At 39.7% G+C, this 15,435-nt stretch overlaps 1 protein-coding gene across 3 annotated transcripts in view; it reads right to left on the minus strand.

Moving 5' to 3' along the window:
• The window catches only part of cep78 (centrosomal protein 78), a 134,841-nt gene that overhangs the window by 8,846 nt on the left and 110,560 nt on the right, over positions 1–15,435 (minus strand). For all 3 annotated transcript variants that reach the window (XM_055633027.1, XM_055633028.1, XM_055633029.1), the window contains 3 exons: positions 6,236–6,382; positions 4,584–4,661; positions 3,015–3,181 (listed from right to left, as the gene is read on the minus strand). In XM_055633027.1, the coding sequence (XP_055489002.1) occupies positions 3,015–3,181; positions 4,584–4,661; positions 6,236–6,382 (392 nt within the window). The remainder of the gene's footprint in view (positions 1–3,014; positions 3,182–4,583; positions 4,662–6,235; positions 6,383–15,435) is intronic.

The following is a 15,435-nucleotide window of genomic DNA, read 5'->3' on the forward strand; positions in this document are numbered from 1 at the left end:
GAGTTTGCAAGTTCTCCTTGTGACTACATGGGTTTCCTCCAGGTGTCTTGATTTCCTCCCACTGTCCAAAGATGCTCAGGTTAGTAGGTTAATAAGAATACTGTAAAGTTGCCCCAAATATTTAGCTGTGGTAGAAATTTGTAAAAATTGATAGGAATTTAAGGAGAAAAGAATGAGATTAGTATATTAGTGTGGGAGGTTGCTTCCTGGTTATTAATATTATTCATTTGCTCCTTTTACCCCATCCCCCGCCCTATCTACTGCAGTTGTACAGGGTCTTGGTGAGACCACACCTGGAGTATTGCGTACAGTTTTGGTCTCCTAATCTGAGGAACAACATTCTTGCCATAGAGGGAATACAGAGAAGGTTCACCAGACTGATTCCTGGGATGTCAGGACTTTCATATGAAGAAAGACTGGATAGACTCGGCTTGTACTCACTAGAATTTAGAAGATTGAGGGGGGATCTTATAGAAACTTACAAATTTCTTAAGGGGTTGGACAGGCTAGATGCAGGAAGATTGCTCCCGATGTTGGGGAAGTCCAGAACAAGGGGTCACAGTTTAAGGATAAGGGGGAAATCTTTTAGGACCGAGATGAGAAAAACATTTTTTCACACAGAGAGTGGCAAATCTCTGGAATTCTCTGCCACAGAAGGTAGTTGAGGCTATATTTAAGAGGGAGTTAGATGTGGCCCTTGTGGCCAAAGGGATCAGGGGCTATGGATAGAAGACAGGTACAGGATACTGAGTTGGATGATCATCCATGATCATATTGAATGGCGGTGTAGGCTCGAAGGGTCGAATGGCCTACTCCTGCACCTATTTTCTATGTTTCTATGCTTCTATCCACTCACGCATAACCCTCAACTACACAAGCGCGGGTAGAGAAGGGGGGGTGGAGAAGGAGGGGTGTAGAGAGGGAGTGGGCTGGGGGTAGAGATTGAGGCGTGAGCGGGCGCTGCGTCACAGGGGAGAGCTGGTTCCCAAACGCAATACTCCACCACTCACCCATAGGTCCCAATATTCACCACTCCCTCGAGAGGGAGGGGGGGCAGAGAGGGAGGGGGGGGGGGGGGCAGAGAGAGGGAGGGGAAGAGAGGAAAAGTGGGGCAGAGAGGAAGGGGGATAGAGAGGGAGGGGGGCAGAGAGGGAGGGCCCCTTCCCCCCTCTCGCCTCCTCCCCTCTACTACTGCTCCCCCTCCTCCCCCCCTGCTCCATTCCACCCTCCAACCCCTCTCTCCCCCCCCTCCCACCACCCCCCCCCTCCCTCCCCCCCCCCCTCCCCCCACTCCCCCTCTCTCCCCCCCCCTCTCTCCCTCTCTTCTCTGCCCCGGGGAAGGGGTAGAGAGGGAGGGACTAGAGGCAGCACCTACCCAGGTTGTAGAGCAGAAGCCTCTCCAGCAGGCGCAGGGCCCGAGCTAAGCTGCGGACAGAGTGGACCAGAGCGAGCCCTGGAGCGATCTGAGGATGGTCAACCGATCATGGCTTCCGCGAGGGGAAGCGCACCCACCAGCGTGACAGACTATCAGGCGGGGCAGACGGAGAGGAGTTTGTCCCGTGTGAGGGTGGGTGGGCCACGTAACTCACAAGGAGCAGAGGCATTGTGACGTCATCTAACTCGCTTCAGCTCGTTAACTTCAAAAAAGATGTCAGATTGGTGACCAATTTTAGGAAGAAACTCGGGAAATAATGAATAACATTTTATGATGAGGCGATTTTCGACTTGGATAGACTGGGTGAGTGGGCAAATGCATGGCAGATGCAGTATAATGTGGATAAATGTGAGGTTATCCACTTTGGTGGCAAAAACAGGAAAGTAGACTATTATCTGAATGGTGGCCGATTAGGAAAAGGGGAGATGCAACAAGACCTGGGTGTCATGGTACACCAGTCATTGAAAGTAGGCATGCAGGTGCAGCAGGCAGTGAAGAAAGCGAATGGTATGTTAGCATTCATAGCAAAAGGATTTGAGTATAGGAGCAGGGAGGTTCTACTGCAGTTGTACAGGGTCTTGATGAGACCACACCTGGAGTATTGCGTACAGTTTTGGTCTCCTAATCTGAGGAAAGACATTCTTGCCATAGAGGGAGTACAAAGAAGGTTCACCAGACTGATTCCTGGGATGTCAGGACTTCCATATGAAGAAAGACTGGATAGATTTGGCTTGTACTCGCTAGAATTTAGAAGATTGAGGGGGGATCTTATAGAAACATACAAAAATCTCTCTCTCTCTCTCTCATCTCATATTGAATGGCGGTGTTGGCTCCAATGGTCGAATGGCCAACTCCTGCAACTATTTTCTATATCTCTGTTTCTATGTATGAAGATTGTATAACCATGGGTGAAAAAAAGACAAAAATATGGGAGTGACACTCTAAATACCATGTTTTCCCGAAAGCTTTTAAGAAGTTAAAGTGTTCAAAATGATTTTATTACTCAATTTGTTTTCTAATGTTTTATTTCACATTTCACACTGTTTCCTCCCCTACGTGAAATTAGGGCAACCATTTTGGGCTCCCAGAGCCTGGGGGCTAGCTCCATTGGATGCATTCCAGACCATTTATTAAAATGTTTAAGAAAGAACTGCAGATGTTGCAAAAATCGAAGGTAGGTCTGAAGAAAGGTCTCGACCCGAAACGTCGCCTATTCCTTCGCTCCATATAGGTGCCTCACCCTCTGAGTTTCTCCACCATTTATTAACATGATTTTTCATAAAGGTCACTTTGTAAGACAGTTTGCAAACAAAGTTTAATCACTTGGAAAGAAAACTGTGAGGGGGAAAAAATATTCACTTCACTACCCCAATCAATCAGGGGTAATGGACATTTTTGGACTTCATGCATTATTCCATTGGGTAATATGATTGCAAGCACAGTTGAATTGTCAACTAATAATAAATGTATTAAATTTTACTGTGAAAATATCTTTGCATGGCAAGCATGTTCACATTATCACACTGGTTTTGCAACTTGTCAAACATAAAGAAAGTACAAGAAATATATCACAACTTACCCAGCATCTTTTAAGAGGTCTAAAAAAGCATGAAATTTCTGGAACGAAGCTTCAATGCTTTCTAGTACACCTTCATCCTCAAGAATGGTACCTGTTATTGATTGTGAATGCAGAGCATCGGAGAGTGAAACATTGATGTTCCGAAGGCGTGTATTTTCAATCTCAAGCTACAAGATAAGCAATGGACAAGTAACTAACTTGTAATGAATGTTTTAAAGAAATCATTCTATTTTCTGATTCACTCTGCCAGTCATATTATTATTTCACTATTAATGTTAAAAATGAAAAGCTACAGCTTTCCTTGAAACAACTTGAAAGTATGTCACCTGCTAATGATAGCCACATATGAGACTGCTCCTAGTTAGCATAGCTCTGATGGGGCTGAGGAAACATGGAAACTTATATTTGGCTGATCTTAAAAGAGTGAACAGATTCGATTGTTAGGATATAAAGGAAGCTTGGAAAAAAACTGAAAGATGTCTAAAATTATAAGTATATTGTACGGATAGATGAGGAAAGAATGTTTTGCCTCATGGGAGATATCCGAATGGGTGGGGGTTGGTCTAAAATCACATACCAATTAAGAAATTCAAAAGAGCCTATGGACAAATTACTTTCTTTAGAACGTGTTTAGAGCGTAGAATTATTTATCAAATAAACTGGTTGAGAGAAATAGATTAGACTAATTCAAGAGGAAATTGGGCTACTTGATATTTGAAGACTTAACCTGAAGATCTGAGTCATGCTTTATAATTCTGAAATAAAGAAGCAACTCTTTCCTCAAAAGGTGGGAACACCATTTTCCGTGAGATTAATTGTTTATTTTAAATGAGAGCAACTTTTACTTTATATTTTATTCTGTGTTTTTTTAGTTTAGTTTTTTGAGCTTGCTGATGTGAGCTTTTCTCTATCATAATTGTTAACTTGTAATCGGCCATATGAATTTGCAAATACAAATTACATGAATTTAGCTCACTAAAGATATTAAAGGATACAGGGTAACAGCAAATCATCTCTGACCTCACCAAATTGTCAAATGACTTCAAGTAGCCAAAGGGAATATTGCTGATCCTGTCAGTAAGTGTTGTATTACAGACTTGCTTTAAGTTCACTGCTAACCAGTACTGTATGGTCAGTGGAATCCCGAAATGAGGATAAATCTTAGAACATAATGTTGAATATTCTGAAACTACAGTTAGAGATTTGATTCAATCCTTTGTAAAATGTTAATGGATTTAAATAGAAAATATTTAGAAAACCACCGTGCTAAAAAGTAATGAACGTGAACAAGACTCTTGTGATTCCAGCATGATTACAAAAATAAATTCCAAATTCACAACACTTGGCACTGCTGTGGTGTTTAGATGAGAGACCAAATGAAACGAGTATAATGTTTAGAAATTGTGCCCGATCATTGCAGCAACTCGTTATGATGCAAATGTAATTCCTCACTTTCTAGCTAATTACGAATTGCATTGTAAAAGAAAACAATTAAAAATTCCAATTTCTAATCATGCTAATTGAACTGCAAACTAATCTACCAGAGGATTGGAAAAAAAAATCAATTACCTCTATTAATCGAGCATCCGCCTTTGCTCGTGCTCTCATTTCTTCTTTCAGTCTTAAATTACATTCCTCTAGCTCAACCTGAAACAAAGTTGTAATTGATTTTTGAATGTTCTGTTTAATGGCTAAGTGTACAAAGCTTAATACATTTAATGAACAATTTATAATTTGTGAAGGCAACAAGCAGTGATAATTTATATACCCAAATCAACATCTTAAGTTTTCTCAAAAGCTATGCATGAAGAAATATCAACCTCACTGTAGACATTGATGAATCTGCTCTGTTCTATGAACATACACAATTTGAAATAAAGTCATCAAATCAAGGCTCAACTCAGTTGTTTCCTTGGTCTTTTCTGGTCCGTCAGTACATCATACTTGGACAAAACCAACACTAATTACAGTTGATTCAAGTCGATAACAACACTGATTCCTTATCTGCTGATAATATTAATTATTTTCACTTCACATTTCACTTTTCCAGAATCAGACTCAATTTCCCTTCTGTTACTTTCCTGTCCAGCAACCCATCAAAAACTATTCCTGGATGAACCTGAAGCCCCTTTAGCTCAACCAGGGCAATCAAATATATCATCCTGTCTTGGGAGAAAATCCAACTCTGCCAATTATTGCATTTATACACCCTACTGCTTTTCAGACTGCAATTTAATTATTAATCATAACTTTTGTTACTTCAGCATTTACTGTGTTAACTGCTCTGCCAGCTGGCTTATCTAGCATTTGCCAGCATAAATTTTAACTCAACCAGAAAACTTTCAAATATTGCACAAAACACAGAAAGTATGTATGCCTTTTCTTGTTCTGGGTTTGGTAAACGAATTACAATCCAGTGATTGTATATGTGGATGCCAGGAAATACATATACACAGCCAAATTCAGTCAGCAAATGATCAGACTGCAAACACACACCAAATTTAATAGACAACAGATGGTTGGGTGATATGCAGAATTCGCTGCCTCAGAGGGCAGGTTCTCTGGATGCTTTCAAGAGAGAGCTAGATAGGGCTCTTAAAAATAGCGGAGTCAGGGGATATGGGGAGAAGGCAGGAACGGGGTACTGATTGGGGATGATCAGCCATGATCACATTGAATGGCGGTGCTGGCTCGAAGGGCCAAATGGCCTACTCCTGCACCTATTGTCTATTGTCTATTGATATCATGGCAACTGCTGTCTATTAAACCATATCATAAGATCAGTAAATGCTTTCAAGACATGAATCTAATGAGAGATAAATTGACAACTCATTTACAACAAAGGCTTGTTTTGTATCTTAGTCCATTTAATTTGCCAATTGTAAATTTATGGTACTTTAACAAAATTACTTTACTTTAAGATTTAAAAATATAGCAAACAACAGTGTTCTTGATAAACATTTAAAAATAACATAAAGCACCAGAGTTCTAAAAAATGAGTTTAAATGCTAACATAAAAGTGCTTTCCTAAGGTTCCTAAGGAATACAATTGCATAATTTCAGTTTTAGAGTACAGCAAATTCTCTGCATGCTTCTAAATACAAAAAAAACATTCTATAATCCTTATCAATTACAATAGACCGAACATTTAATATTTGGAAGAAGAAAGTTTAGTTTCATTGAATAAATAATTAGGTTCTTGCTTTCAGATATATCGATACCTTTATGCGCTTATACTGCTTCACTGAGATTGCTTCAGATGAATCTCCAACAACGGTCATTCGCAACAGTTGATTAGGAGTGTAGGTAGCTTCTTCAGTATCTGAAGATGATGCACTCTCCAATGTTACCTTCACTGGGGTCCGAGCCTGCACTTAAAATAATTGACAATTTAATGTAATTATTCTCAAAGAAAATTGTTTCAATTCTTTTGGTTTTATACAACAAATATAATTGTTAACAAAGAGGCCTAAATTATGATATTCAATTTTAAAAAGAACAGTTTTATACATCTACTCCGATAGCCAGTTGATTGTTTAAATGCCAATCTTTATAATTTTTACAAAATATTTTATATCTGTACTTTGTTATATCTTGGTTGTGTAAATAAAATTATTGAACAAGTAATAGTTATACTTTGAGAATTATTAACAACCAGTTATGAATTATTTTAAGAGATTATTCAATTTATATTATTTACTAAACGTAAACCTGCTTTCTCTTATCATATTTATATGATGGACCATACAAGGAGGAGACCATCCTTGGTAGCATCTTGCATGTAACATGCAGTGTAGCCGAGCATTTAGCATGTAGTTTAGCATGTAGTGTGAGGGGACAACCGACTTGTGAGATTATGGGTAGGCGTTCTGATCTACCTTCACAATGGTGGGGGTTTTTAACTTGTTGATTATTCAGCAAGAATGAACAGGTCAGGGTGGCTAGGAGAGGACCGCCCATCTGCCTAGCTTACTTATGAGTAAAACTGCATCATGATGAATAGCCAACACAGCACCAGGGTTTCAGCCCCTAATTATACTAACCAGCCATCTCTTCCTACGGGCCTACACGTAGAGCAAAATGACACAGCAATTCCAAACCTAATCCAAAGATTTGATGGACCTCCCAGAGCGGGATTAACACCAAGTCGAGCCCCGATTAGCCGACTTGATGACAGGAAAGCTACTGACCTCAAAAAAGACTATTGATATCGGAACATGGGGATCAAGAAAAGAGTGTTCACGTTGCGGCAGTGTTTCCACTCATTTTTTCACCAACACACACAAGTAGCACAAGAAGTGACAAGACAGACACCATTGTATGCAGATGCCGAGAAGTGTGTTCAGCTCTGTCTGAAATTCTTCTAATCTTGTGTGTGGACTCGATAAGAAGATCGGAACATGGAATGTTTGAACATTGTACCAGGAAGGAAACCATTGAAATCCTTCTTAGTCAAATGGAAAACTTTCCTTGGGAATAGCAAAAAGCCACTGGACCGAATCAGGGGAATTTTCCAGTCAAGGATACAAGATTTTATGTGCAGGAAATGACACAATACATTGAGCAGGAGTCGCAATTATTCTTACTAAGACCGCGCAAAATGCACTTCTTGGATATAAACCAATTTCAGCATGCCTCACATCGGCAAGATACAAAACAGAACGGTGCAATGACCATTCTACAAGTATACTCCCCCAAACTCTGCTGATTCAGAAGAAATGATAGATGAATTCTATGATCTTCACCAAAGTACTGTTAATAGAACTCCGAAAAGTGATGTCCTCATCATCATGGGAGACTTAATTGCCAAAGTCGGAACCAACTGGCAACAATGGGAAAACACCATAGGCAAACAAGGTTATGGCCAAGTAAACCAGCGAGGTGAAAAACTTCTGAATTTCTGCACCGTAAATGATTTATGTATTAATATTTAAACAGAATCTTTAAACAGAAAAAGGATTCAAGACAATGGACATGGGACCTCCAAATCAAGCAACACACAACAAAATAGACTACATCATGATAAGCAATAAGTGGAAAAACTGTGTGCAAATTGCCAGAAGCTACCCAAGCGCTGACATTGGATCTGAACATCAGCTTGTAATAGCTAATATACACATGAAATTTCGTACAATCAAGAACGCCAAATATCCAAAGCAGTATGATATCTTCAGACTCAAAAACTCAGATACTAGAAGTGATTATGAAATTGGAGGACGCTTTTCTCCACTTTTGGAGCAGGACGATTGCGACAGAAAGCATGTGGACAGAAATTAAAAATGCCTTTACTGGGACATCAAAGAAAGTTGATACAAAAATAGCCAAAAGGAAAAACCCTGAATCAGTGAAGAAGTTATCCAGCTTGCTAAGGAAAGAAGCAAAGCCAAACAAGAGAAACTTCTTGATCCAACCAAACGAAGTAACTACCTAAATCCTGAAATCAAGAAATAAAACAAAGGATGCCGTGACAAGTGGTTCAAAGAGTTATGCATCAAGTAGACCAAGCGCATCAAGCTGCTAAATCCAAAGAAGTTTACTCAACATTTAAGAAAATTACAAGGAAATCAACCACCAAAATGCAGACGGTTAAAAGCAAAGAGGGAGAAATACTCAATAAAATTGATGGTCAAAGAAAGATGGAAAGAGTACTTCCAAGACCTCTACAACAAGCAAAATCCAGTTGACGAAGAATTCAATAATTCCATCCTCCAAATACCAATCTCTACTGTGGAACCAGTTCTTCTGCGCGACGAGATCGTCAGCTCAATTAGAAAGCTTTCTGATGGAAAGCCCCGGGTTATGACAGCATTACTGGAGAAGAACTCAAAGCTGCCGGAAACAAAAGAGTTGATATTATACACAAACTGTGCAAGAAAATATGGGATGCAGAAAAATTTCCCAATGACTGGGGAAAGGCAATCATTGTACCAATCTACAAGAAAAAAGACAAGCTAGACTGTGGCAATTATAGGGGAATCAGCCTGCTTAGTCATTCATGCAAAAGTCGCAGAGCGAAAAGGGCAGAAGAGATTCTATCAGAAGCCCAAGCGGGATATAGACCAGGTCGGTCAACCATTGATCAACTGTTCGCTCTATGACTTTGAAAAGGCCTTCGATTCTGTGAGGCAGGAGGGAGTGTGGAAGGCACTTGGTTTCTTTGGTTTTTCCAACAAAATTATAAGGCTACTAAAAGCACTTTACCAGAAATCTACAAGTTCTGTAAGAATGAATGGGGAACTAACAGTGGTTTACCACTGCAGTTGGAGTGCGACAAGTGTGTGTGATCTCACCACAGCTATTTAACATCCTGCTCGAACTGGTCATGTTGGATGCATTGCACGACTCAAATATAGACGTAAATATCCACGGTCAGCTCCTAAATAACCTGCACTTCGCAGATGACATCGCACTCATTGCTGCGAGTGAAACCAGACTCTGGTAAACCTCTTACATGAAAGCAGTAAAGCGCTGGGACTGAAAATCAACTTAGGAAAAACACAAGTGCGGGCAATCTCCAAAGAGAATATAAAAATAAATATCAAAATCAATGGTACATCATTAGCCCAGGTTGAGGAGTTCACATATCTAGGAGGAAAGATATGTCAAACTGGATCCTGCTCCGAAGACGTAAAATTACGCATTGGGAAAGCTGTTGGGACTGTTCAAAACCTCCAAAAGATATGGTGCCAAAGACATCCGAAGCAGCACTAAAATCGAGCTCTATAAAGTACTTGTGCTCTCAATACTGCTGTATGGAGCGGAAATATGGACACTAAAGAAGGAAGATGAAAACAGACTTTCAACATTTGAAATGATGTGCCTTTGCAAAATAATGGTAATGTCATGTCTCGACAGGATCCGGAACACCACCATACGTGCAACCTTTGGTATGGAATTAGCCATTCTGGACAGAATTACAACAAAAAGACTACGTTACTTCGGCCATATCCAGCGAATGCCACCATCATGCTTTCCTAAACTAGCATTTGAGGCACGTGTCCATGGAAACCGCCCAAGAAGAAAACCACCAAAAAGATGGAGTGACTGCCTGAAAGCAGACTGCAGCAAAAAGAACATCAACTCTCTGGTCAGAGCTAGCAGGCTAGCTAAGGATGAAGAGAGTGGCAGGACATCTTGAAGCTGATGGCACCACTCAACCGCAAGTTGGAGTGAACGCCATAGATAGATAGATACTAAGGGCTTAATTAGGAAAGGACTTAATTAGGAAAGGAAAAATAGATTATGAAAGAAAACTGGCAGGGTACATAAAAACTGACTGCAAAAGTTTTTATAGATATGTGAAAAGAAAGAGATTAGTTAAAACAAATGTAGGTCCCTTGCAGTCAGAAACAGGTGAGTTGATCATGGGGAACAAGGATATGGCGGACCAATTGAATAACTACTTTATTTCCGTCTTCACTAAGGAACCAAATTTTTCGAGGATGTAACTAGTAGCGTGGATAGGGGAGAACCAGTGGATGTGGTGTATCTGGACTTCCAGAAGGCTTTCGACAAGGTCCCACATGAGAGATTAGTATACAAACTTAAAGCACACGGCATTGGGGGTTCAGTATTGATGTGGATAGAGAACTGGCTGGCAAACAGGAAGCAAAGAGTAGGAGTAAACGGGTGCTTTTCACAATGGCGGGCAGTGAATAGTGGGGTACCGCAAGGCTCAGTGCTGGGACCCCAGCTATTTACAATATATATTAATGATCTGGATGAGGGAATTGAAGGCAATATCTCCAAGTTTGCGGATGAAACGAAGCTGGGGGGCAGTGTTAGCTGTGAGGAGGATGCTAGGAGACTGCAAGGTGACTTGGATAGGCTGGGTGAGTGGGCAAATGTTTGGCAGATGCAGTATAATGTGGATAAATGTGAGGTTATCCATTTTGGTAGCAAAAACAGGAAAGCAGACTATTATCTAAATGGTGGCCGATTAGGAAAAGGGGAGATGCAGCGAGACCTGGGTGTCATGGTACACCAGTCATTGAAAGTAGGCATGCAGGTGCAGCAGGCAGTGAAGAAAGCAAATGGTATGTTAGCTTTCATAGCAAAAGGATTTGAGTATAGGAGCAGGGAGGTTCTACTGCAGTTGTACAGGGCCTTGGCGAGACCACACCTGGAGTATTGCGTACAGTTTTGGTCTCCAAATCTGAGGAAGGACATTATTGCCATAGAGGGAGTGCAGAGAAGGTTCACCAGACTGATTCCTGGGATGTCAGGACTGTCTTATGAAGAAAGACTGGATAGACTTGGTTTGTACTCTCTGGAATTTAGGAAATTGAGAGGGGATCTTATAGAAACTTACAAAATTCTTAAGGGGTTGGACAGGCTAGATGCAGGAAGATTGTTCCCGATGTTGGGGAAGTCCAGGACAAGGGGTCACAGCTTAAGGATAAGGGGGAAATCCTTTAAAACCGAGATGAGAAAAACGTTTTTCACACAGAGAGTGGTGAATCTCTGGAACTCTCTGCCACAGAGGGTAGTTGAGGCCAGTTCATTGGCTATATTTAAGAGGGAGTTAGATGCGGCCCTTGTAGCTAAGGGGATCAGAGGGTATGGAGAGAAGGCAGGTACGGGATACTGAGTTGGATGATCAGCCACGATCATATTGAATGGCGGTGCAGGCTCGAAGGGCCGAATGGCCTACTCCTGCACCTAATTTCTATGTTTCTATGATACAGTGGCTTGCAAAAGTATTCATATCCCTTGAACTTTTCCACATTTTATCACGTCACAACCACAAACGTAAATGTATTTTATTGGGATTTTATGTGATAGACAAACAGAAAGTGGCGCATAATTGTGGTGGAAGGAAAATGATACATGGTTTTCAAATTTTTTTACAAATAAAAAATTGAAAAGTGTGGCGTGCAAAGTATTCAGCCCCCTTTACTTTGACACCCCTAAATAAAATCCAGTGCAACCAATTGCCTTCAGAAGTCACCTAATTAGTAAATAGAGTCCACTTGTGTGTAATCTAATCTCAGTATAAATACAGCTGTTCTGTGAAGGCATCAGAGGTTTGTTAGAGAACATTAGTGAACAAACAGCATCATGAAGCCCAAGGAACACACCAGACAGGTCAGGGATAAAGTTGTGGAGAAGTTTAAAGCAGGGTTAGGTTATAAAAAAAATATCCCAAGCTTTGAACATCTCACGGAGCACTGTTCAATCCATCATCCGAAAATGGAAAGAGTATGGCACAACTACAAACCTACCAAGACATGGCCGTCCACCTAAACTGACAGCCGGGCAAGGAGAGCATTGATCAGACAAGCAGCCAAGAGGTCCATGGTAACTCTGGAGGAGCTGCAGAGATCCACAGCTCAGGTGGGAGAATCTGTCCACAGGCCAACTATTAGTCATGCACTCCACAAATCGGGCCTTTATGGAAGAGTGGCAAGAAGAAAACCATTGTTGAAAAAAAGCCATAAGAAGTCCCGTTTGCAGTTTCCCACAAGCCATGTGAGGGACACAGCAAACATGTGGAGGAAGGTGCTCTGGTCAGATGAGACCAAAATTGAAGTTTTTGGCCTAAATGCAAAACGCTATGTGTGGCGGAATACTAACACTGCACACCACCCTGAACACACCATCCCCCACTTTGAAACATGGTGGTGGCAGTATCATGCTGTGGGGATGCTTTTCTTCAGCAGGGACAGGGAAGCTGGTCAGAGTTGATGGGAAGATGAATGGAGCCAAATACAGGGCAATCTTGGAAGAAAACCTGTTAGAGTCTGCAAAAGACTTGAGACTAGGGCGGAGGTTCACCTTCCAGCAGGACACAACCCTAAACATACAGCCAGAGCTACAATGGAATGGCTTAGATCAAAGCATATTCATGTGTTAGAATGGCTCAGTCAAAGCCCAGACCTAAATCCAATTGAGAATCTCTGGCAAGACTTGAAAATTGCTGTTCACAGACGCTCTCCATCCAATCTGACTGAGCTTGAGCTATTTTGCAAAGAAGAATGGGCAAAAATTTCAGTCTCTATATGTGCAAAGCTGGTAGAGACATACCCCAAAAGACTTGTTGCTGTAATTGCAGCGAAAGGTGGTTCTACAAAGTATTGACTCAGGGGAGCTGAATACTTTTGCACGCCACACTTTTCAGTTTTTTATTTGTAAAAGAATTTGAAAACCATGTATCATTTTCCTTCCACTTCACAATTATGCACCACTTTGTGTTGGTATATCACATAAAATCCCAGTAAAATACATTTACGTTTGTGGTTGTAACGTGACAAAAAGTGGAAAAGTTCAAGGGGTATGAATATTTTTGCAAGCCACTGTAGATAGGTAGATAAATTCAATCTAAACTGATGAAAATTCTGTGTTGCCAACTGCAAGTAAGAAAGATCTTGCTTTGGCAAAATAAGAGATGTTTTGCTCGATCTTATTAGCTGTACCAATTCAAATTACTTTGTGCTAGCCAAATATTTATTGGCTATAAGCTTAGAGTAAGCCAGTAGCTTCAGAAAAGTAGGAATTTATGTTTATCCATAAATTCAAACACATGATTAAGATAAAGGCTTAACATGTGAAAATAATCTGAAGAACAGAAAAATAAAAATAAAAATTAAGGACAATTAGCACAAAATAAAATCAAACCGATAAAACGCGATGTTAGGATTTTATCACAATATTATCCGACATCCAGTCATGGATGTACTACAATTTTGCTCTACCTTAACATGGGAAAGATTGACACTTTCATTAATCCTCATCAACAGCCACTATTCCTCAATTCCATTCCTCTCCTTGACCAGTCAAGAAAATATTATTTAGTCTTCTTCAACCCCAAACTGAATTTCTGAATGCATTTCATTTTGGTTATGATTACCACTTACTTCTAGTATAACAAAATCATTTTAGAACTGCTGCCGCTAAGATTGCAATTCATGCCACCATAATCCGCAGAATGAGCTATTCATCTATTGGTTTGGGCTCTTTCCTATTCATTGCACTCAGGATTATGTTATGTTGTACACAAATGCTCGATTAATGTAAGACATACCTTAATTCAATTTAAAATTTTACATAGACTATATTACTCGAAAACTAAACTGAATAAAATGTTTCCAAATGTATCTCCCATCTGTGATAAATGCTTATCTCAAGACGCAACTATAGCACACTCCTTTGTATCCTGCATAAAACTCCATACATTTTTGAAATACATTTTTGAAATCTTCACAAAATTATTTAAAATAAAATTGGATCCCAACACAGAATTGATTATTTTTTGAACAATGGATGCCGGCTCCAAAATAGCTCCTTAACAATAATAATAATAATAATAATAATAATAATAATAATAATAATAATAATAATAATAATTTTTTATTTGTTGGGTGCCTTTTAGACATCTCAAGGACACCTTACATAGATTAACAGGAATATAAACATATAATCAGAGTAAAATAAATAATAAAGACATCACAGAGACACAAACTAAAAACACAATTCAGTCCAAAAACAGAAAATTAAAAACACAAAATCAAAAACACAATGTGATAAGAGAGCAGCAGCAGCCAAAGCGCGCCAGCAAACTGTGGCTTGATAACTGCAAAAAAACATACTCAAATTCTGGAAAAATGCACCCACCCCAACGCTTAAAATGTGGATTTCAAGCATGTCTGAAATGTTACATCTCGAAGATATGAGATTCGTCCTAGCAGGTAAAGCAGACCAATTCTTAAAGATTTGGTCTCCTTTTATTGACTTATTACAAGTATATGGTGCAACATAACCCTGGAAATTAACTGTTTCAGAACTGGGTCAGGGGTGTGCAAAGATATGAAGCAGGTATATCCCTTTTCCCTTTTATTTTTTTTCTGTTTTGTATTCTTCTTTGTTGTTTTTTTTTCCTGTTTTTTCTCGCTTTTTTTTTTCTCTTTCTTTATATCTTTACGGGTTCTTTCTATCTATTCTTTCACGAACTATCAATATCACTACTTTACTTAACTTTCTCTTTCCTCTTTTTTTGCTTCTGTAACGTCTATTATTAAATTTAAAACAAGAAGTTGTACACAAAATGTATTATGTTATACACGGTTTATACTACTGTACATTGCTTCTAATAAAAATATTTATTAAAAATTTTTTAAAAAGGATTATTTTATGTTGTCATAAAATATCACAAATCAGGAGTCATTCCCTCCTCGTCCCAATAAGCAGTGATACATTCATTCACATACCCCCATTCATCTTATTCTTCTTCATTCTGCCTATATCCCTTCATGGGCTTATCCCTCTATACTTCTGTAATTTTCTGGAGCTATACAATTTAAATTCAGCTCCAAACTTCCAATTATCAGATGTGAATCTATTTCGTATTAACTCTTTTCCGTACCCCAACACTTCATTACCTTCATATGTGTAGGCACCACGTTCATTTTGTGTCCATCAGTAC

This window comes from Leucoraja erinacea, chromosome 3 (assembly GCF_028641065.1).
Source record: "Leucoraja erinacea ecotype New England chromosome 3, Leri_hhj_1, whole genome shotgun sequence".
NCBI classification, from domain to species: Eukaryota; Metazoa; Chordata; class Chondrichthyes; order Rajiformes; family Rajidae; genus Leucoraja; species Leucoraja erinaceus.